Source organism: Xiphias gladius, chromosome 21 (assembly GCF_016859285.1).
Source record: "Xiphias gladius isolate SHS-SW01 ecotype Sanya breed wild chromosome 21, ASM1685928v1, whole genome shotgun sequence".
Lineage (NCBI taxonomy): Eukaryota > Metazoa > Chordata > Actinopteri > Istiophoriformes > Xiphiidae > Xiphias > Xiphias gladius.
The window spans coordinates 14,027,583-14,051,985 of record NC_053420.1 but is presented as its reverse complement, the minus strand read 5'-3'; the positions used below and the strand labels follow the sequence as shown (position 1 = coordinate 14,051,985).

The 24,403-nt window shown below is 40.7% G+C and overlaps 2 protein-coding genes across 5 annotated transcripts; one reads left to right on the top strand and one right to left on the bottom strand.

Annotated features, from left to right (window-relative positions):
• Nucleotides 1–846: 846 nt before the first annotated feature.
• znf362a (zinc finger protein 362a) lies at nt 847–14,626 on the bottom strand. Of its 4 annotated transcripts, XM_040116350.1 has the most exons (10): nt 13,247–13,449; nt 13,062–13,144; nt 10,651–10,714; nt 9,187–9,427; nt 8,558–8,683; nt 6,065–6,392; nt 4,563–4,787; nt 2,509–2,587; nt 2,258–2,416; nt 847–2,134 (listed from the first exon to the last, which is right to left on the bottom strand). In XM_040116350.1, the coding sequence occupies exons 3-10, from the start codon at nt 10,711–10,713 to the stop codon at nt 2,015–2,017; spliced, it is 1,341 nt and encodes a 446-aa protein (XP_039972284.1). In that variant the 5' UTR covers nt 10,714; nt 13,062–13,144; nt 13,247–13,449; the 3' UTR covers nt 847–2,014. The 4 variants fall into 4 exon arrangements, with proteins under 4 accessions (XP_039972284.1, XP_039972283.1, XP_039972285.1 ...); XM_040116349.1 differs by lacking the exons at nt 13,062–13,144; nt 13,247–13,449 and adding an exon at nt 13,971–14,626; XM_040116351.1 differs by lacking the exons at nt 13,062–13,144; nt 13,247–13,449 and adding an exon at nt 13,971–14,626 and having other exon boundaries at nt 9,187–9,394.
• A 3,712-nt stretch (nt 14,627–18,338) lies between these two features.
• On the top strand, nt 18,339–22,491 carry LOC120783385. The gene is made up of 3 exons (XM_040116353.1): nt 18,339–18,356; nt 18,991–19,140; nt 20,713–22,491. Exons 2-3 carry the CDS (start codon nt 18,993–18,995, stop codon nt 21,843–21,845), a joined length of 1,281 nt encoding a protein of 426 aa, XP_039972287.1. The 5' UTR covers nt 18,339–18,356; nt 18,991–18,992; the 3' UTR covers nt 21,846–22,491.
• Nucleotides 22,492–24,403: the final 1,912 nt, after the last annotated feature.

Here is a 24,403-nt window from a genome sequence, read left to right as displayed (position 1 = left end):
TAGCTCTGGTTTTGGTCTCTACCAACTCCTGAAGCAAATATCTTGCTCTTTAGCTGCTAAATGTTCCACTAGCTCACCTCTTTCTATGTCTGTCTGCTGTTTGGTGCTCTGCAGTTAGGGTACAGTGGGTTTTTTAAAGAATGTTTTTGCAGAAAACAACTGCCTGCTGCATCTGCATGACACGTTAGGGCTGGACAACAAAGTAATGAACTGAAACTTTCTATAATATTCTGTAAAGCTGAGGGGAGCTGCAGATTCAGTTGATAATTCTCTGCGGGTTCATCATTATGAGTGACCTTTTATGTTGTCACATCGTTTTAAGATTGCCATTTGATTCATTATTATAAAAATAGAGCCAGTACATTTTTAAAAATCTTAGGAAATTATTAAAGCTCAACATAAAAGTACCTTGTGTTTTTTTTGTAAAAAAACAAGGTTACTGTTTGCATTACTCATGAAAACATGTTGTGTGTATTCTTGACACATTTTCCTGGTTAACTGTGTACTTTTGTGTAGGGTGAAAAGAGAAAACCTGACACCTCTGGCACCATGAAAAGGTGTCTGCGGAGGAACTGTGTGACATTTTATTCATCAATATTAATAACGCTGCAAAGGAAGGTCTTTTAGCTTAAAATGTGATTTCCTCAGGAGAGACTGCATTTTTTTGAGGACGAGTTTCTTACTCTTAAAGCATGAAAGTCGTCGCATGTTAAAACGTTTGCCAAGATTATTTTTTTGGAAGCTTTGACAAGTTGATGTGCAGCCAGGAAAACTGAAAAAAAAAGACTTGCATCAATACCTGTAATTATAGAATTATTTATTATAAAACAGGCTGACAGTTAATATTGTTTATTTACAGTGTGTATCATGCTATGACATAAAAGGCAAATGTAAAGTGATAAAACAACTAAGTGGATCCTAAAGTTATACCAAAGTTAAGGCTTAAATGCATATAAAATGGAAAAGTGTTTATTCATAAAACAATAGAAAATGAATATTCAAATAGGGTTGATGCTTCCATTACACATTATAGCTGAAAACCCAATGTAGGAACCTCATTGTTAATGTTTTTCAGGAAACAAACACATATTTCTGTGTGGCAGCAGCAGAATGGTGGTGTAACATTTCAGTCTTATGACTACATTTATTAATTTGCACACCCAATTGAAAACAAAGTGGACAAAAAAGTTCCTTAACTGCATCATTCATTGTGTTGAATTTGGCACAGAAATTATGTATTGTGTGTTATACATATTTTTGATTCACTCCCATAGCACTTTTTTGAAATTAGAATCTCTCACATTAGTTGCATCAATTTCAATTCATTTTTTTTAGTGTATTTTTTATGGAACACCTTATAACGATGCTTATCATTTAGAACATTTTACTCACGTTTGCCTTGAGCATTGCAGAATATATATCTAAATTAAAAAAAAAAAAAATTACTTGAATAAAAATGTTAACACATTATTTATGTGTGCATTATGACCACATGATTGGTGTAACTTTGCAAACACTGACATAAGACGTGGCACAATATACATGAATACGCATCATACAAGCATTCACCTTAATGTTCAGTTGGCCACCCGGCTAAAGGAAGACTATTTCTGATGCAAATATATTTCTTTTGCAAAGACTTGAGTAAAGAAAGTAAAGGACCATATAAAAAAGACAAGGTAATCTGTTATAACGTAATAAAATTTTAAAAGATCTTCCATGTAGCTGCCTAGAGCAATACCTTTTTTCTCTCACATAGAAAAAGAAATGTTAGGCCCGTCATTTCCAGGCCTGAAAGTGCTGAGAAATCATCTTTGGACGTCCCCGATAATACTGTCTGGTCAGCATGAAAGGAAATGAGGATATACTCATTAAAAGAGCACCTCTTCACAAGATACAAGTACAATCTGGCACATTATTAGAACCCATTTATGAGTTCAAAGTCCATCAGAAGAACGCTAAAAATATCACAGGAAACGTCTCTTATGAGAAGCAAAGGAAACGGGTGAGGAGTTCAGATGAGGGAGATCCGTATAGGGAGGGTGGGTGACTCTGTCCTGTGCTGAGGGGAGTGATGGGACACCACATGTTCCACCACTGTGTGCTTAGCCAGGTGCTTCATAAGGTACGTCTCCTGGAAATAAATAAATAAATTTGAAAAACAATTAAAAAAACAGAGAAAAACAACACAGTTAGACATCACTGCTGCAGTAAATCCAGATTTTAAAATTTAACTCAGTTTGGATTTTCGACTTACCGAGGTGTACGCCCTGCCGCACATGCTGCAGCAGTAGGCCTTGGCGTTTTTGATGGCGTGTGCAGAAAGGTGGATCTGCAGCGAGGCAGAGTCTGAATAGGCACGGTAACAGTTGGAACATTTGAAGGGTTTGTCTTTGTTGTGCTGCCTCTGGTGAGACTTAAGCGAGAACAATAAGACAAACACAAACTGAGTCACCTGGAGGACAGAGGTTGTAAAACAGCTGGAGGAGAAAAGCAGTTAATGTTTACCTGCAGATTAGATAGCTGGGTAAAAGCTTTTTCACATCCTGTGTGGGAGCATTTATACGGCCGGTCGCCTGTGTGGATTCTGAAACAGGAAAATGACACAAACATTAGCAGTTCAGACAAGAAGCCGAAAAAGACTTGCAATGTTTAGAAATACAAATGAAGTAATATGATTACAACTACACAAGTGACAAGAACTACCAAAATTATTTTCCTGCACAAAATTCTCAGAACAACCAAAAATACATTACTCACATCACCCTTTACATTGACAGTTTTGTTGACTAAACATGGTGGAGGTTTGTTTCCAGTCTAACATGTTTAAAACTTTTTTAAGGTGGAATTTTTCTGTTCTTTACACAGTGACATGTGCACATAGCAACTAAAGCCAGCAAAGCGTAAACTAGGGCACCTCTACATTTAAACACTGTGTGTGCTCCTCTCTAACTGACCGGACTGGACACAACAACCTGAAGCATCAGTTCCTTCCTTCACAAAAAGTCAATGCTATTTTACTTCTAGAGCTACTGAGCAGATGATTTTGATTTTATTTGCCCAAGTTTTGAGATATACCTTCTGACATTTCAGCCATTTTGTTTTTCGTGCTAGTACCATTATCTTTTTCTTTATTTTTTTTATTTAAAAGATAGGTTCACATTTTTTCAAGACTGCTGTTTTTTAAAACAGCAGTCAGACGGCAAAATGAAACCTATAGTCTTCCTCCAAGGTCATCTGAAGCTGAGGTGGACTGTCAGGAGTCTGACTTTGTCAAATCAAGTGAGAATCTTCCAAAGTCTTTTGAGTAGAATATTTCCTCTTTTTGTGACTACTCTTCCACTTCAGCTCAAAGAGGGAATTTTACAATAGAAAGGCTCTAACTTTGGAAGATATCCACTTAATGTGAGGACTCTGGCTTTGTTCCTGATCACTTACACTGAAAGCTCTTTAGAAAGGGATTTATAATGGCAAGGATGTACAGGATGATTATAGCGACAAAAACCTTTTTCAGTGTTCATTTGGACTCCTGAATATTGTATAAAGACCGACCCGAAAAACTGCGAACTTATCCTTTAAACCTTGCATGACACAACACATAACCTATATCCAATTCATGAAGTATTATTATTAGCTTCCCAAAAGAATATACTTGCCGATGTTTTAATGAAGTAAAGGTCACTACTTTTCCTTCAAAAACTGCAAATAAAGGCATTGCTTTCGAAAATGTGGCTTCATGAATAAAGATTTCCCCAGATAATACTAAGTTCTTTAATATATAGTCAATTCTACTGCTCATAGTACAGACACTAAAGACACATTGTCTCTGTTAAATGATGCAATGCGAGATGTTTTAGCCCGTAATCAAACATGTCTTCCCAAAAAACACTTGGTCTTACACAGTAAAAGAAAATGTGGTTTCAATATTATTTTTACAAAAAAGTACAGCTCTTATGTTTAGTGTTAAACCTTTTGCAGAATCAGTGTCCCTGTTGTTTGGATAATTCACAGATAGGACAGCAGATTTCATAGGCTTCTGTGGTTTCTCAGATAACTGTTCTTGGTGAGGCCTGTGGATTATTACATAAAACCAAAACTACTTCTCTGGCTGCAGCAGATACTAGTAGAGGAAAGAGAAAAAATAAGGGAGAAAGGTTTTTCTTTTTCTGTAATTCGCGAGAACGGGTTCTTCAGCATGAGAGATAGAATTAAGTAATTTGACTGTGCAAATGAGGAATTCAAGGAAACCAACTACATTTGCACATGACTGAACAAATTGTTTTACCCTTTATAACTGATGGACACTGCAGATAAGTTATGTAATACAAATTAAGAAAGAAAAAAATTACTAAAAGGCCTACTAAAATTTTTTTTATCTGTTACTTGAAGCACAAATTACTTGAAGTAATTTACATGCACCAGCTTTGCTACAATCGAATTCCACCACAGCTCAATATTTTTATGCTGATTGGTGAACCACTCTATGTAACTTTTTATTAAAGTGGGTTTTTCTGCGGCAAAACAGAATATACTTAATGACAGAGTTGATTCAAACGTCCAACCTTGTGTGCTGCTGCAGGTGGGAGAGCTGTCGAAAACATTTCTCACAGTAGGAACAGCGGTAAGGTTTCACGCCCAGGTGTATGCGCAGGTGCTGGGCCAGGTAGGACGCGTTCGCAAAGGACTTAGTGCAGTGAGGACACTTGTGAGCCTTCGCCTCTGTGTGCGTTTTAGAGTGAATCTGCATGTCTGACTTGGATAGGAAAGTCAGAGGACAAACTTTACACCTGCATCGAGAAAACAGGGACACAGATAGAGGACAGACCTGAGAACAATGCCCCGAGAGACAAGTGGATGCACAGAACACATTTTTACCCATTCTTGTTGCTAAATTGCTGATTGGTCCTTCCAGCATCATTAGTGAGCTCATGAAACACATTTGACTCTTTGACTGTCCCGGCGTTAAGTTAGCTTCATTTTGCCACTTCTGGTCACTTTCAGAATGTTGAAATTGTGGTTAAATGTGTTGAAACAACAGAAGACTTGTGAAATGCTTATATGATATTTTCTGGCTGCACTGTGTCTGTCAGTGGAGGAAGGTAGTTATGTACACTTACTCAAGTGTCTCTTATAACTGTAAAGCACAAATACCTCTAAAAACACTTATTTTATGTTACCTTGTGTTTTTCACTCCACTACATTTACTTAATAGTTATAGTTAGTAGTTACTCTGCAGATTAACGTTTTATATACAAAAAAATGATATTACCGTATTAATACACAACATAATACTGTAATATACTGCATAATGAGAGCTCTCACTGTTGATATTAAAGTGCATAATTAATGACAATGCTCGAACTTCACCTTACTTCCCCTAACAGTTTGAATGCAGGACTATGATTTGTAATGCAATATGTGTAACTACTTGTACACAATAAAGGATGTGCGTAATTCTTTCGCCACTGGTGTGTGGGTGTGTGGGTATATTTAGTCACAACTTTATAATAATTGGAAAACCCCCAGATGAAGCTGAGTGACATGTAGACTTGTGAGGACGAGAGATACAGTCATAAAGATTCGGGCCAAAAGTTCTCAGCCTTTATTTCTTCCATTTGAGACTCTGAACTCAAATGAGAGGTTTTTAAGAGGAAGTCATTTATATTTGTCACAAGTGCACTGAGTTACACAGTACTCCAATGGTGGTCTGTTACCAGGCTTGTTCTATAAGTTAAATGTTTTTGGCTGCTTTTATGTTTTGGTGAGCCAAAGACGATTTTCCAGTCTGATGGACATTAAGTTATTTTCTATCCTATTGTATTCTATACTGCAGATTTAACCACTGGTTTTGTCAATCAATGTATTTCCACATTTTTTAAGCGTACAGACGGAGAATGGGAACCTGCTAACACCTAATTATCTGAAAGCATCTGTGAGCCAGGAGCCAGAAGAACTTGACTTTGGTTGACTGTACATTTACAAGCCTGGTTAGCACCACTATTATACAAGAAAAAATGTAAAACTACAGAGTGAGAGCAGCTGCATGAGAAATATCCCTTCTCACCTGTAGGTTTTTCCCTCTTTGGCAGTGATGGTAACACAGGACTGGTCGTTGCCTGAGGCTAGGATCGGGTAGGGCACCACCAACAACGAAGACCCATTCTCTGCTTTGATCTTCCTACGGCCTCGTTCCTCCTTTGGAGGAGGCCCGAGGAGTCCCACGAAACCCCCGCTGTTTTTCCCAGGCTCCATCCCGTGGCCGCTGGCTAACCCTGAGATGAGGTGAGGGGTGGGAGCTCCGCCCAGCCGACTGTGGCTGCTGGAGGTGGGCGTGGTGGGGGTGATGATCTCTGACGTGTTGAGGTTGCCTGTTCTGGATGCCAGCGCCACACCTGATGGGTGCAAAAGTCAAGTGAAGGACATGACTGCAATTAGTTCTTATCGAGGGATTATATTTATAAAAGACTTGAAATTCCTATTAAATATATATAAATACTGAGAGTAGAAAAATAAAGAACATACCTTGAAGGGACATCATGGAGAAATTAATATCATATTAATCTTTATTTATTGTATTTTTCTATATACTGAATTTTGGATAGGTAAGCAGATTGGATTACACCTAAAAAGATTTTTTTTTTTTAAATGTTTTATTACTTACAGTCTCTTGCTTTCAAAATTCTCCGTAGATTGGACAGATTTGAAACATATGCCAGAATGATGCTTTTAAATGCAAATCTATAGATGGAAAACTGAATTTTCCAACTTCAAATACTGTTAATTCCCATGCAAAAACACTCATATAATGTATGTAGTATATACATATGGGTTTTTATCTGTGTGTATATATAGTACTTATTTGCATGACAATCGGACTGAATTGCCCTCTTGCTTTATTAATTCATTCAATTTGAATTGCTCAACAGTTCAGAGATCTGCAACCAGGCTGCATATATACAGTATAGGGAGTAGACTAAATAAATAAATAAATACATACTTAGTGAAAGACTTCAACCGTAGAATGACATAATTAAAAATACTACTAAAATGAGGGTTGTAAGAACTGTTATCAGCATTTGTCAGAAAAAAATACCTCTGGCAAACAGTTCTTTGATGTGCGGGTTTTTAAAGCAACATGATCCGACTAACAGGCAGACACCAAATCATTTTTTGCCCAAATTGCAAACTCCAAAAACTGCAAAAACAACGAGTATGTCATGGGCAAAAGTCTCAGAAATCATTGTAACAATGTTTGCCAAACAGAGACAAACAGCTAACCAACAGAGACATACTTTAGTAGACATGTAGAGGCTGTTGCTAAGCCACTCTGCATCTCACTAGCTTAGCTGTTTAGACCAGGTCCAGCTAAACTGGAAGCTGCAGGGTTTTAAAACTCAGCTGGGTGCTAAACTGGGCCTGATTGCTGTGTAAAATGAGCTTCCATTAATAAATATTGTTCTAAATATTTCAGTGAAATGTACATTGTGTCATTGCACATTACCCCCCGTGTTTCCTGTCCTTAACCTGTCAAATATACAGTATTAGTTTACACTACAACGGATTATATATATATATAATGTAATGTGGAAGATAAACCTGTATTGTCTTATCGATGATTACATGCAGAAGGTAAATTCAGTAGAGGGGCAAAGGCAGCAGAGTTCACAGAGCCACAAACCAAACTGAGTTCATCCTCCGCTGCTGAGGTAAGACTGTGTTGAGACCGACAACAGCTTTTTTCAGCAAAAAGCTTGAAAATGTCATTTGAATGGGACCATCCTGTCGGTGTAGTGGAAGTGCCAAAGAAGGCTTGGACAAAGAAAAAACGCAGGATCGTACAGCAAAGCAGTTGAACCCTTACTCAACATGACATCGTCTGGCAAGGACCTCTGCCAGCCAATTAAATACAGTATGCGCAAACACACATTCCTGATAAATGACCTTGTAATGTGAGGGCTTTATTTCTAATGATAACCGAGAGATTGCAGCAACAAAAAACAATTGATGCCGCGATGGCACTGGAGAGTTTTGGGGTCTTATACAGCTTTAAACTCAATTATCTATTTATTCTGGTATTTCCTTTAATTTGTCAGCCATCTGCCGATTATTTGTTTCTGTGACTTTTACATTATGGGCAAACTGCCCACGTGTTTTCCTTGCAGGCTCTGGACTTGTGGTGGTGCGTTAATTAACAACTGGTTTTTCAGATAATAAGTAACCATGTTTCTGGCATTAGAAATGATTCAGGGATGAAGTTGTAACTATATATTTTTTTAAAGTTTGACACTTTGATTACCGTGTTGTCTTCAAAAGAACATACATGGTAAAAGATTTGAAATGTTACAAATTAATAAAATGATCTGAGCTGTATAAATCTGTCCTTATACTGAACTTTATGACCCTAAACCTCAGTTAAACCAGGTCTGCAGCAAGCTTCAATTGCAAATTACACACAGTGGTGACCGCACCCTGCTAACCTGAGTAGGACGACAGTCTTTGTTTCTTTCTTTGTACAACAACAGGTAGCCTAGTACCGCGCTGAGAGCCGTGTGGTTACCTGAGACGTGGTTTGTCCTGGAGGGATGATCTATGAGTTGACGCAGATGCCAATCTTCCCATAAACCTCTGGCTTTTATAGCTGCCTTATCGTCCAGATTCAAGTTTACATCCCCCAGAATACGACCTGATAAAGACGCCAAAAAAATTATATTTGTTTTAAAAACTTTCCATCTTCCAGTTGGTATTAAGATACAAAATATAGCTGCAGTAAAAAACCATGTAACCAGGGTAAGAAAAGATTTTTTCAGACAGTTTTGTCTTTATCTCAGCAATAAAGACAATTAACACAGTATAAACAATAAACATAACACAATAAAAATGTGCAGCAGTTGATACGACTTATGCAAATGAAATCTCAGCATGGGTATAGAGAGTCCCTTAGATATCTCTTTGTTTACCAGATGTGTTCTATAGGGCCATTAAAAAAGCATTATCTCACATTCAGAGATAATCGGATGTTCAGTGTTATTAACATTAGACATTAGCCTTCTTGTGTACAGCAATATCCATACAGAGCATCTACTGGTCATTGTTGGCAACCCAAAAACCTCCCGGCTGAGATAACAACTCCAGCTCCCCTTGATTTCATGCAAACCAGTTAAAAGTGAGTGGTCAGAGTTAGAGTACCTGCGACTGAGCTGGAGGCGGGGCGGGCGTGCAGGGCGATATCAGGCTGAGACGAGCTGTGGCTGTGGAGAAGTTGCATCTGCTGGGCTTTGGACATCCCATGCTGGCCACTTTCTACCTGACTGGGGGGAGCCAGTAAGGGCTGTTGGGAAGGGGCTGAGGCAGTGGGCAGATGTGGCGGCCTGATCTTCTCCGCCATCAGCTGCTCCTTGATTTTATTGATCAAGACTAGGTTATCCAGCTGACAGCCAGGAAACAACATTTGTGACAAGAGAACAGCCATCATCAGTTCAGTCGGTGTCAGTTTATGACCCGATGGTTCCCTCTAACGGCTGACACGTGACATTACAACTAAAACTTCCCTGGGCGCCTCTGAGGATCAACAGCTGACAAGTACTACACCAGTGGTTCGCAACCTTTTTGGTTTGTAGGCCTTTCAAATGAAGCAATATCTACTCGAAAGAATCAGGTTTATAACTTATGTGAGAGATTTTTAAAGGCCAGAGGATGTGAAAGCATCCTGTATTTAATTTGACTCATCTCAATGAAGAAGTACTATCCAGTATCTCACTAATAAAAAAAACCAAAAAAGAGAGAACTGTATGAAAAAAAAGACGATTTTCTGTGCCTGATCGTTTTAATATATCTCTTTAATTATCTGGTGACCCCCACGGGGGGGTTCTTAACCCCCAGGTTGGGAACCACTGTATCAAAGGAAATCTTCCTCTTTGCTTTCTTGCAGAGAGTTGGATGAGAGGACTGCGACTCTCACATCAGTGTTCTAAATGTGTGGCCAGCGGGCAATTAGCCTAAATTAGCATAAAGACTGGAGACAGGCAGCAACAGTTCGCCTGGCTCTGTCTGAAGGTAAGAAAAATCTAACTACTAGCGCCTCTGAGGGTCACAAAGTAACATCTTATATCTTGTTTGATTCGTACACAACCCAAAGTGTAAAAACGACAGGTTACAGTGTTACAGGCGGTGACGTGCGGGACTATTTCTTGGCCGGGGTCAGTCATCAGACAGGTTACTGCTCGCAGCACATATACCCTCGAAAGAAAAACAGCAAACTGTCTTTTTTATGTTTTTTGTACGGTTTAAACAAACAAGATGTAATGGGTTAATTAGTGAGCTTCAGAGGTGCTGATAGGGAGATTTTTTTTCTACCTTTGGATGGAGCCAGGCTAGTTTTCCCCCTCTGTTTCCAGTCTTTGTCCTAAGATAAGCTAACCGGCTCCTGGCTGTTGCTTCATATTTTTGGGACAGACTTGAGAGCGCTTTTGATCCTCTCACCTAACTCTCGGCCAAAGTGCTGATGAGCAAAGTATTCCTATGAAGACTGCGTTAATTAAAAAAAACAAAAAATACAATAAACATTTACACACACACACACACACAATGCAATGATTTCACTGCTTTGCGTTAATGTGTTCAGAAATACGTGTGAACGCCAGAATGACTCACCTGGCCAGGCATCGCAGGAGGTGGAGGCCAAAAATAGGGATTATTAAAGCGAGGCTCAGCCATCCTGAAATGAAGACACAAGGGTCATAAACAAAATGAAAGCACGACTCAGCCTCTCCATCTGTCCATCGGTGAAAGCACCTGCCCGTACATGTAGTGAGTATATACAACCCTCAAAGTGAAGCAAGGTTTATCCGTGATGCCTTAACACTGGTTGTGTAGGTTGCTTTTCTTTTTCCCTATGTTCAAAGTCGTTATTTATGAGAAAAAAATGGTTGGAGGAAAATGATCAATTATCAAAATAGGTATAACTTTGTGTAGCAGAAAATAATTGTAAAATAACAAAAAAACAAAAACTCTTGTAAAATATTCCTAAAAAATGTTTCCTGTAGATTTATGTGTGGATCTATTGTTAGTGTAGAAAACAGGGGTTGAAAACTTGTGTCAGTAGCTCTCCACCCAAGCAGCAGCTGACTGTTTGATGTGATAATTTGAGATAACCAGTCTTGTGATGGTGTAATTTCAAAGACATTCTGTATTAGTTCTCCTCCGTTCCCCAAAGTGGGGACCTGGTGTCCTCACACTTTCGCCAAGCTTTCTCATTTAGCAGAGAGGATGTTTCTGAGTTGCCGCGGTGAGTGATGTCAGCCAGAAATGTTTCATGTGAAAGGACGACCTTTGAGTGAGTGATGCGGAGTCTGGCGGCTTTTTCTCAGGATTTCCAAACACATGTCTGCATGACGGACATGCTGCCTGACAGGCAGCCTCTAACATGATTACAACAGCCAGCTGGGGAACCCTCCCAAATGGTTATCGGAGAAAAACAGAAACGTTGAAAGCGATGTGGCACAGATCGTAATCTGTGGCTGTTGGTCTCCTCCTCGACACATGGGGCCTGGCTGGTTGAGTGAAGTAGAGTCTAGTTGGAAACAGGAGAAACGCTGCACGGTCTCACCTCAGAGTACAGCAAGACCTGAATGATGTAGCCAGTCTCAAAAGCTGAGAGGTCAGTAAACCAACTAAATATAATGAACATTGAATAACAGAAACCACCAATTTGTAAGTGACACAGCCGGGTTTCTTTTTTTTTTTTTTTTTCCACAACCGTGGCTGTAACTGCAAAATGAGATGACTCTCTTTTAAATGAGAATATCTGACTTTCATAGGCTGCAATTAAGCAGAATGCTTAACCCAGTTGATTTCCACAGACTGCGTTTGACCAGATCGACAGACCCTCTCATTTTTAATGCGGAGAGAGCTGCTCGCTGTTCAGGTTGTGATCTGAGGGCCTCTCTTTCCATAGCTTCTCTCTTCAGCCCCGTATGAAGTTCTTTTTTAAAACATTTTGCATTGCGTGCTTTGGCACACTTCACCATTCCTAAGTCTGTTTGGCTTAGCAGAGGCCAAACACAGTCCACGTCTGCGAGCCAAGAGAAACAAAAACGATACGTCCAGGGGTACAGGCGTACAGTAAACCACACAAAATATTTCTGTAATGATGCCAATGGGGATCAATTTCACTTCCTGGCGGCTTTCTGCCTCTGGGGAGCAGGTTCGGGACTTTGACTGCTGCTGGACATCTCTGTGTCACTTTGCGAAATGACACACTTCGCGGAGAAAAACATTTTATGGCACCTAGGTACTCTATGTGATTTACAGAAGCCGTGTATTGCCGTACATTGATACTGTTTGGTGGTGTGTTACAGAGTCCTTCCAATCAGCAGGTTAATCTTTGCAGGTAGATGTATAGTCGGGTCTAAACTGCATTACTATTTGCCAGAGGAGTTTTCATTTTTTTTAAGTAAGTGCGGCTGAGTTTGAATAAAGCTGAAATCTTTTCCACCAGCCAGTAATTGTTTGGCTTGTAATCATTTCCAGCAGGTTGGGGAAAGGACTTGTACATCCAATATTTCAGGTGCATCATTGTCCAGTTGTGAGAACTCTCTGGTTAGACTGCTTGACAACTTACTCGCACCAAAATTGGCTTCTTAACATTTATAACTGGAGATTTGATGGTTTATTGCAACGCGAGGAACCCCTGAACATGTATGCATTTGGATTATTTCTAGGATGAACATCAGCCTCGTCCTGGAAACCCAAAAGATCTCATTCGTGACTTAAAATGTATCTATAAAGCAACAGTAAATCATTTACTAACCATTAAGTCCATTAGTTGCAATTTATAAACCCCTATGAAGGGAATCACAAAGTGCCAAACTAGGCTTCATGCTGTTAATTCTGCATAACTGTTATTACATAAGTAGACGGATCTATTTGTATATGGCCTGTTGGGTGCTATAATAATCCTACAGATGGTTAGTAGATAGTCAGGGTCAAGTGTTGCCACAGGGGCGTGCAGGTAGCACCTCCAATGCAGCCACGAAAACTATTTTTAAACCTCAGTATTTCACCTTTAAAAGAAGAAGAAAAAAACGGCATCAGAGAGAAGGGATCGTTGCTGCGAGATCACCTCTGGAAAGAACCACCGCTCCATCTTTAAAACAAAAGTTAGGGTTAACTTTATCCACCTTTGTGCCTGCTGTGCTGAATTATCCCCCCCCCTCCCGTTAAAAAGCCAAAAGAAACCGGGGCTGACCTCTCAAATCTCAACCCGAGCGGCTTTAAACGAGAACATCTCCTCCACAGAGACACGATCCTCCGCAGCGCCTCGCTCTGTCCGCCGCCTCTCCCACATTCTCAGACAGTTTATTAAAAAATTTCAGACAAAAGGAAAACAAAAATGGCAGCCCTGTCTTATTTTTATAAGCACTGGACGCCATATTCTGCAGATCCGAATATTAGAAGCGGCTAATTCTCCAGATGTGACGAAACGCCGTCGAGACGCGTCTGGATGTGGCACATTTGCATTAAGCGAACGAATGATTGTTTACTTTGATTTGCAGGTTTGAATAGCCCGGCTCGAGGGGGGGGAGAGAGACAGAGAGAGAGAGAGAGAGAGAAAAAAAAGCCTGACAGTTCCTACAGCATTCAGCATGCCTTTGCTGAATGCTCCGCATCCCCTCAGCCATAAATCCAAATGTCGACGTTAGCGCCGAGGCGTAACGGAAGCCTTTCTTCGCTCGACAGAGGGAAAATAAATCAGTCTTTATCATTGCCGCGCTGCACGTTGCTTTTTCTTTTTTTTTTTCTCTCTTTTCTTTTTTTTTTTTTTTTTTAATTGCAACTTTTGCTTGACTAAAATAGAAACCGTGGCGAGGCGACACAGGCGAGCTGTGTGTGTGTGTGTGTGTGTGTGAGAGAGAGAGAGAGAGAGAGAGAGAGGGCAAAAAAAAAAAAAAAAAAAAAAAGAGGCAACATACCTGAACCAGCGAGTGCAGAAATAGCCTATTTGGTAAAGGTTTGTCTCTTCTCTCTGCTTGCTCTCTCTCGGACTTCAAACCTTCCGGGTCGCCTGCTGTTCACTTCTGGGTGCTGCAGGCGAGGAATTGTTCAGCATAAAAACATGAGATGAAACGGATTTTTAACCCATTTTCCGGTTTCTAATTCGAGCGACTGGCTATTTTCCTGCAGTTGCCGCGGTCGCCTCTGCGCCGCAGCGGTGGATGAAAAACTGTACATGTGCGTGGGAAGTTCATGGTTACACATGCTTTTCCTGCGGAGTGACGGTTGAAGCCGCCGTCCCTACATTATTGCGTGTGCGAGGCTCACTTTCTCCCCAAGTGCCTCATCGCCGACAACAGTCTCGAGTACAAGCGGACGAGGCTGTTGTGTTTGTGATCGGCGGGGCCGGCGTGAGGGCAAAAGAGGCAGGAACAAATGAGTCGCATCCCGGGTGTCAGCTAGTTGGTGCTCTGCGCGGAACCTGTCCGCCGGTCCCAGGTCATGTGCGGTAAATATGAGGCGTGATCCTCTCGGCTGCAGCACGACGGGCTGCTAATGTGCTCCGTGCTGAGCTCGGCAGGAGGTGGCACTGCTGCCACAGCCGAGAGCTCCAGCCACCGGTGGACATGGGGCTTTACGGCCGGAAATAATGCGAGAGTAGGGCACAACTAACCGCGCACGGGGCTTAAAATAAAAAACCAAATTCAAATTCTTATCAGCAGTATCTTGTATTCACAATATGTAGTTTATATGCTCAACTGCCAGTTAATTTATCAGGTTGAAACTATTGTGGAGATTCTCGTTTCTTGTCATTTTGGAGGCTGTAGTTTGTGGTAGTTTGTTGAACTGTGTTATATATGTTCTTATGTTTCCCTGGACCCCGTCTTTATGATTGAGACCAGATAGAATGATAGAAAATCCCCACTACTTTCTAATGAGGCAGCCTTTATAAATGTTTGTAAGTAATAACTTACAAACTTACATGTGCCTTTGTTACAGTCACATGTAATAACAAGTAAATGATTTCATAATGCTATATAGATTAATCAGCAGCCATTATTTAGAACATGGTTTGGTTTTTCAGGTTGTGAAACATCCCTACGACTGGTGTTTATCCATCCTGTTTGGTAACAATGCACTTTGAAATATTGGTAATCCATTTATCAGTACTCCTATAAATGTGGAGGACTGTAAAGGGTTATTTCCCGACTTGGCAACTTCAAACCTTTTCTTATAAAGGGCCTCTGACCGATCTGTAAAGCTTTAAGTGAGCAGTAAATGATTTATTGACCTGCTGGAGTTCTTATACTTGTTTGCTGCCAAATGTTAATTAGAGACACAACAAAAAACTGCAGCCTCCAAAATGATCGTACAGTTGATTCGACACCTCTCTACAACAGTTTCAACACAAACTGAACATTATAACCTTCCTGAAGGATAATTTATTGTGGGACTGTTGTATTAGACTGCATTAGTTTTAACTAGGTGTACTTATCAAACAGGCAACTGAGTGTGAAGTTAAACAGGAGATTTATTATCCACCATGTCATTTTAGGAGTGACATGTCTATTTATTTTTGGGTGCTAAAATCACAACTGTAATCTTATATCCATTTATACTCTTACGCCCTAAATTTAATCTAAATTTTTTGACTCATCCAGAAGCCAAACACACTCGTGACGTTCTATCTACAGTGGAAATCAAACACTGTTTGCAAAGTTCGTCGTAGCTCTGGTAGGATGAAGTCCTGACCAACCAGTCTCTCCTCCTTTGTTACCTGCCTTTTTCACACCATTCTGACAGAAATATACTGTTCTGCTTCCCGCAGAACAGTATTGTCCTAATAAAGCATCAGAGGGTGAAATAACACAGTTTTTTTTACGGCACTTCTTTTACTTCCATTGCTGTGGGAAAGCTGTAAGTGAACCAATTTCTTAATCCCGCAAAAAGGCCTGTTTTTTATGAAATTTACAGGATTTTTCAGTTTTTGCTTTCAATCTAAACTTCTTCTTTTTTTTAACCTGGGCAGTTTACCCTTTTACCATTTAAGGTTATTGACTGGATCTGAAATTTCAATAAAAACTATATATCTATCTATATATATATATATTTATACATATTGGTGCTCAACCCTGCAAACCTGTTGCTTCCTTACCTTCCTTACACACACATTAAAATTATGTTTACTCACAATTTATTCATAGCAAATGCTCAACTCCACAGGACTCCATCTCATACCTCGGCTGAGGATATAAAATGCATCCAAATGTGGCGACTGCCAATAATTAGAAAGATAAAGCAGAAATGGAGTGCAGTGCTCTGGCACACTCTCATCTGCAGACCCCTCATTCACCAGCCTGTGGACATTACCAAGCAGGTTATATTCATGTTTCAAACTTTGCTAGAGAACAATACCCCTACTTACAATTAAAAGTACACTACACTTCCCAAATTGGCACTTCCCTAATACCCTAACCTTATTAAAATGTCTTTTGACATAACTTTTCAATTATAATTTTAGTATCAAGAAACTTGGCTGCGGCTCTTCGTGCAATTGGCTTTCAAAAACGAGAAAAAAAAAATCTGTTTTCTGTTTTGCCAACAGAAGGGGTGACATATCAATGCTTTCTATGAGCCGTGTTTGACTGTTTTTATAACATCTTCCTGCTTCCTGCTACAGATGTATCTAAGAGGAAAACTCGATAAAACCCGATAAGAAAATGTGGTTTGCAAACCTCCTCTTTGTATCAGAAGAACATGTAGCCATGCCTATGGGCATCCTGTTTTTGAAAAGCAGATTTACCTCGTCTCTTTACCTGGACAGTGTTTAAACCCGTGACATCTGCAGGGCAGTTATTTCATACTTTATTTAAACAGGTATTTTCATCGAGACCAATATCTCTTTTTCAGGAGAGACCTGTGTACAAGAAAGAAAAAGAGTATTGAAAAACAGATGAACACAGACACATTTCATACACAATAGACAAACTAGTTCTTCATTAAAGAAACAATTACAATTTGCAACCAGAACACCTAAAATAATCTGACACAACAATCTTACCACAATGTCCATTTAGTAGCTGTTCTTTAGCTTTTGTTCAGATCACACACATAAAGAATGAACTTTCAGTCTCAGTTTTCTAAGCCAACCTGGATGAGGAGGCCTTAAAGTGCTCCGATAATACGTAAAATTGAACATCTATAACTTCATGACAACTCAGTGATCCCTATGTGCCGAAGAACACCACGTGATGCAATGAAAAGCTCCAGAGCAGCCACTAAATGGACATTGTGGCGAGACTGTTTTGTCAACTGGTGTTTCCAAAGTCGAGAAATGAACCTGAAATATATCAGCCTGAGTGCCGAAGTGGCATTGAAGTGCCTCTGGCATCACCATTTGAAGTCTTCAGATGAAAAGAGATTTGGATGGAGTGTTTTTTTTTTTTTTTTTTGCAACTCATTCTATGCCATGAGTGTATTCAAACTGTTGAACATAAGCTACAGCTAAACTGAAACTCTCCTGTTAAACTGGCATTTTATATCTATTATGTCTATTATATAGATGTAATAATAGAGGTAGAGGTAATGAAGCAGTTTTTCCCCAGGAGAGCCAGAGAACTCCCTTTTGTTGTCTGAAGAGGACCATCCCACCTGTCCAAACAGTGTACAGTGGCTATTAACTGGAGACAGAAAGCGCTCATTATGATGCACAAATCACGACAGCATTTTAAAAGGGTCTGAGGTCAAATAAAGGATTTAAAAGCAGGAATGAGTCATATTTCTAAACCTTATATTAAACTTTTGTTGTATAGACTGTAGATTCGAATGAGTATCACCAAACTGTAGCATCATGTTTCTCATAGTTATGTGGCCTACTGTCTAATCCTGCGTTATGAAACACCCTGCATGTGTGTATTTGCTGTGAAATAACATACAGTAGTTTGAACAAGGTGGGTGTAACACAGAAGTATATGCACATTCTCATTGAAGATGCACATCTTCCACCCAGTATACCCTTTACTAATAACAACAAGTGTTTCTTGCACACACTCAAACAGACACATGCAAAACACACATGCAAACACACACAAACACACACACAGACATTCACTTTGCATCTCTCACTGTTGGTTAGTTAGTTGTTAGACTGGTTTTCTTGTCCGTACAAACAGTGCCACACCCTCTGAGACGCACATGTTCTCTCACCTCCGCACAGACCAGGTGCAGGGAGCACAGGAAGGGGGGAGGAGGGAGGGTCATTATCCCCCCCAAGAGGGCGGAGCAAAGGGGGGGAGGTGAAGAGAGCTGATGAAACATCTGAAGCTCATATTGACATGCTTCTCTGAAGGCTCCTGTGAGCACAGGTAAGAACTACTGAACCTCACAGCAGTTTTTGTTCTGGAGTTGCATTTTCCTGTTCCGTGTGTTTGAATTTTCTTCTGTGACCATGTGATAGAGATGACGGAAATATTTGTCGCAGGTTGAAGCGATCTGATTTGGCAGTATCATGGTCAGGAGGTGGACATATTTACAGTCTGGTCATAGCAACAGAGTCTGTGCACACTAGTCGACTGTAAATTTGCATGTGCGCTCACATTACTGAGAAGTTAAGTGGCGCTTGTTTATTAGGTGCTGGTACTGAGTATAATTTTTTTAATGAATCTAAATATAATGCATGTTGACAGAAGAGGAAGGGTGAACTTGCTCCTGAGTTTTTGATCAGCTGTAAACAGCTTACTAGTCCAGGGTTCAGCACTAATGTACACAATGAAATGCAACCACAGGGCAGAGACCTTCACTTCAAAGTGGGATGATCACGCAAAAAAATCATGTGAGTTTATAAAATGTTACAGAAGCTACAGAAATATTATCCATTGTCGTGGGGTTTATTGTCAGCAGAGTGCCTGGCTTTCCTGAGATCTGCCACCCTGAGGCAGAAAGAAAACCAGTTTTTTTCTCCGATATGTTGACCCGTGTGAATGTGTTGTTTTCTTTTAGCCATGGATGGTGTGTTGGAGGGAGCGGCGGTGTTGTGTGTATGTAAACTGGCCGGCAGTCTTCTCTTCCTGCCCTCGCTGACTTCCTCCTACAGTCCTGTCAGCTTCTGCTGCTGCTGCCTGTTGATCTTCACCGACTTCCTGGTAACAGGTGACTACAAGGGCACGACGAGGTGTACTGGTCACAACAACAGTGCTGTGATCCAGTGGTTTCCACCCCCCCCCCTTTTTTTTTTTTTTTACTGATGCACCGTAGCCCTGTCAACACCACCTGTCAAGTTAGAAATGTCCTCATTTTAAGTGTGGTGGAACAAGTATTCAGATCCTGTTCTTGAATATGTAGCAGTACCACAATGTAGAAATTCCTGCAAAGTCCTGAATTCACAAATCTACTTGGGCTGAAGTACATAAGTATTACCAGTAAAATGTACTTAAAGTATCAAAGTAAACACGCTCATTATGCGAAATGGCCCCTTTCAGATTGTTAAATTATAGGGCCCCCAATTTTCCCAAAAGTGTATTTTTTTTTTTTTTATCAAGATAAAAATTTGAGTGCACAAAAGTTATAATCTTGTGCAACAGCATATTTTTATTTCTGGAATTCAAGTGGCTTTTTGTTTGTTTTGTTGTCAGACAAGTTACATCTTTATCATTCTTATTAGAACATGCTGTCCTCATGTAAATCCCAGCTTAGGTAGCTTTGCACAACCCCAACCCATGTAGGTCTAATTACCATAATAACCCGAAGCACATGTTTGAGTATGTAGAGCCTTTCATTTATGATAATGCATCATATGTTATGAGTTGTTCACAGGTTTTTTTTATGTAACGTAAAAGTAACTAGTAACTTTTTCTGTTAAATAAAGGTAATGAGTGTTTCACTCTAAAAATGCAGTGGAGTAGAAGTATAAAGTAATATAGAATGGAAATTCTTGCAAAATTGAACTGTACAGCGCTGAATGGAATTTAAATTGGATGTTATTTAACACTCAATTATATAAAAGTGAACACTGCTAAGATATTATTTTTGCACAAATACAATTACTTGCCTAGCCGACAGACATTAACAAAATGACTGCAACAAGTCATTTTTCAAGCAAAAAAAAAAAAAAGAAAGGCTGAGCATTTCTGGGTCCAGCTTCTCAGTTGTGAGGGTTGGCTGATTTTTTTTTGTCCTATGTGATAGTAAATTAATTGATTAATGAAACCAACATAATTCATCTTTGGGTTGTGGGGTGTTGGCTGGACAACACAAGCAAATTCAAAATTTCACTTTGGTTTTGTGAAACTGAGACAGGTATTTTCCACTATTTTCTGAGATCTTACAGACCAAACAAGAAAATAACTTGCAGCTCTATCGATAGTGAAAACAGCTGTTAGTTTCTGCTGGAGTTGTTTATGTTGAGGCTTGGTCTTTTTTTTTCAGTCAGTTTGGGTTGAGTTGCATTATGGGAACTGTAGGACCCACTGGTAAAAGTCAGGATATCTTGGCCTCTGCTGCTTCAATTTTGACCATTCTTTATTTAATCTGTCTCTGGCGAGTCCCCCGACTTTATAGACCTGCAATACTAAATCGCTGGAGTACCCCTTTAATTTCTGCTTTTTCAAATTAGCTGAGCTACTCTAGAGTCCTTCCATGTACCCCTGGTTGGGAAGGACTGCACTAATCCAATCCAACCAGAGTGACCTGACTCACTGACGCTATGCTTTGTTCTTCCCACAGTTTTTCTGAGTTTCCTTTGCGTCTTTGAGTTCTGGCTGAGTGAACTGAGCCCAATCGGTGATGTTGTTGCCCTGCGCTTCCTGCTGTTCCTCAGCCACACATATGGCGTGGTGTTACTCCTGACCACACCTCTGATTGCTGTGGAGACTGTGACCAGACTGCTGGTGCCTCACTCTGTCTTCGCTCACAGGGCCGTGGGCCAAACAGTTGACTCTGATGGACAGCATTGTTATACTGGGGAGATAACTATGGAAGAGGAGGAGGACAGCAACAATCCGGACACAGACAAAGACAAGGGGTTGTCTCATGTTGTCGGCTACCTCTGCTGCCTGTCGGTGTGGGTTTTTGTCGCCCTGAATGTCAGGTGGCAATGGAAGCTGGAGGAAGAGTGGGCTGCTGCCTGTTTGCACACAACCAACTCCCTCATCAGATGTTTGCCCAACCTGTTCAGCCCCATGCCCAGCGCCGTGAATCCCTTCTGTGTCATGGCTTTCCTCTCCCTTCTCCTGCTCCTCCTGACCACAAGCACAGGCCTTCACAGGCGACACCGGGCCCCTGCGCATATGGAGGGGAAGCACCGAGCAAAACGTGGAGCTAACGGCGACAGTGACCGTTGCCGGCGAGACCTCGTTTCAGCCCAGTGTGCACCCTCCTCGCCTATGAACCCTGGGATGCCGGTGTCAGAGCCAGCACAGTGTGTTGACCTAGAGAAAACAGAGAGCAGCTGGACCGTTCACAGAGCGTATTCCTGGAACATCGTGCAGATGTCGGCGCGTCACCATGGAGACTTTGTCCTCATCTCCCCCGGGAGTATGTCTGCAGAGAGGGGAGGAAAGGAGCACGAAAAGACAAAGAAAGGTATACCTCTGACATTTATCATGGAGGAACACGTGTGCTCACAATACAGCAGCCAGCTTGGATGGCAACAATGGGGTTTTCCCTGCCTGGGGGTGAAAGTAATGATAGGGTTCGTGGGTGTGCTCTCCATCTTTCTGCTGCCTCTGAACCTCAGTGTGAACATTCTTCTGATCAGGACTATAGAGACACTACTGGAGCTGTGTGTCCGATCTTTAGTTTCATCTGCAGCGAACACAAGCGACACATCAGCCTCTCACAGTGAAACATTTTTATGAAACCAGACTGGCGAGGGGCAAAAGTGGACGCTGATCCGAGGCCATTTGCAACAGGATCACCAGATTAATATTGCATGTGCGCAGACAACAGGTCTACCTCTCGACACTGGTTTGACTAGGGAGTAAATATGCATTACTGAGCAGCTATTCACATGTGAGGAATAATATGTGGAAACTGCTGAGAGGTGCTGAGGAGGCAGGTTGAGGCGTGCTTGGTACAGAGACACTAAAGCTGACTGAAACAGATGGCTGGGAGCCCTTCTCTTACTATTCAGAGCCTTAAGATCTGCAACCATTTGTCATTACACAACGGGTTACAGAGTGAGCCTCTGCAGTTGAAATAAGACTAATCCAGGGCGTTTTGAAAGGAAGGATCTGAAGTGCGCTGATGCCGCATCACATAAACCCTGGATAAAGCAACCTATAAATAAACACGGAGTGATTTGGGGGTGTATCACAGAGTTTGTTTTCCTTCTTTGTAGTTTTGCCCCTGTTCTTAAATCGGTTGGTTTAAAAGGACTGACCTGCTCCTCAGAGGTGGAAAGTAACTAAATACATTTACTCAAGTACAATTTTGAGCTACTTGAGTATTTTCATCGAATGCCACTTAATACTTCTACTCCACTACCTTTCAGATGGAAATGTTGTACTCTTTACTCCACTACATTTATCTGACAGCTAAGTTACTTCTCAGATTAGGATTTTACATTAAAAAAAAAAAAAAACAGGATATGCTTCGAAAGTACAATGTCTTGTTAATGAATAACCCAATGGTTCCCCACCTTTTTTGGCCTGTTACAAATAAGCAGTGTCTGGTTGGGGCTTCTTGTCCCATTTCAGATGTGTATGAGTTGTTAACAATTTCACCACAGAGGCATTTCTCCTCTAAACCTCTCAGATGGTTTCATTAAAATAACTGCTCGAGGCCTAAAGGGGTCATATTATCCAATATTTCAGAAAGATTAGAGAAAAGTACAAATACAAACTGGTGAGGCAGAACTAATCATCTCATAATTTACTGTCTTTTTTCGCTCTTTAATTCATTACAGAGGCCTCTCCAATGGACTGTTTGACCTCTTACCGTCTGGAAAAGGGCTGCAGGGCATCTGGACTAAAATCCATTTATAAGCAGCTTATTAACATTTACAGTTGAAGACTTGATGAACGATTGAACCCATGATACACTAAAATGTATAACTGCAGGTGACTGACTTTTGCTGATGGCTCATTAGAAATCAAGAAACCGAAGACCTTTTTTTTTAATGTCATACTAACGTACATAACTGCAAACCTGGTAGCCTGTAAGAAAGTCTGACACCTTAAGTTCCTATTAATGGTTTGCCAACATTTATATCTGCATTATTACTGAATAGAAACACACAGCGATGTTATTACCAGAACATTTCATTTAAACAGGACACACTGATGAATGGGTCTTAATTCGAACACCATGTTAAGAATGGGAACTTCTTAACTTCAACATGGAATAAAAACAGCTCTTACCATCCACATTTCACATTTACTGTATTTTTCTCATTTTTTTTACTACTTTAAGTTTTGCACTCGTCAGTTAACGGTCAATCTCTATGTATAAGTCAGTAAATGATTTTACCATAATAAGTCTGCAGCTGCAAATGTAAGTCACTCCTTCATAAATGGATTTTGGTCCAGGCGCTCGTCAAACAGGCCATTGGAGGTTTCTCACCGGTGAACTAAAGAGCAAAAAATACAAATTGTGGTGCTGGAGGAGGATTTTAAATAAAACATATGATTTGTTAACCATTAATAAAGCAATTAATTACAGCTTATTAACTCTTTACGAATGGTGCAATACCCTATTTTGTCACCTCCGGAAAGAGCCAGGGTTGCTGCAACCGGAGAAACTGAACACAAGAGGGCCAAGGGCCTGATGTGCTGGTGTTGCCAGATTTGACTGAGTAGCCCGGCCAGAGCCTCGAACCCACCCGAAACGATGTTTCGCAGGCAGGTTGCGGACTAATAAGGAGCGTCTTTCTCCAGCGATTTCTAAGCGTGTTTCTGGGCATTTATTTGCGACTGACATCAGAGCTAGAGATATCCTCGGAAAGTGTAAGTCGCGCGGTACCTAAAAGTATGTGTAACATCCTGGGTGTGTGTTCGGATTTGACTGATTTTTTTTACACAAATTGCAGCACTCGGGCGCTCTAGGGGGTTTTATAGCAGCCTGTTGCCCCTGCTTCTTCTTCTGCTGCTGCTGCTGCGTCTGTTGGTCGCGATGATCATCAGCCAAACTAACTTCATGTCGTTATCTTTGACTCACGTCTCTCCCTCCGACCCCTCCTCTGAAGTCTAAAAACATCTGGACTGCGGCCGAGCTTTTTTGGCGGGAATAAACCACACAAATGCTACAAAGACGAAATCATAACAGCCCGTCCAAATTCATTTCAGCCTACTGAGTTAAAGAAAGAAAGAAAAAAAAAAAAAAAGTAGCCCAACTTGGCGACACTGCCGAGGTGCGCTCATCGTGCCCTGGCTGACGAGCGTTGTCCTCCGAAGGTGAGCAGGGGAGACAGATGTCA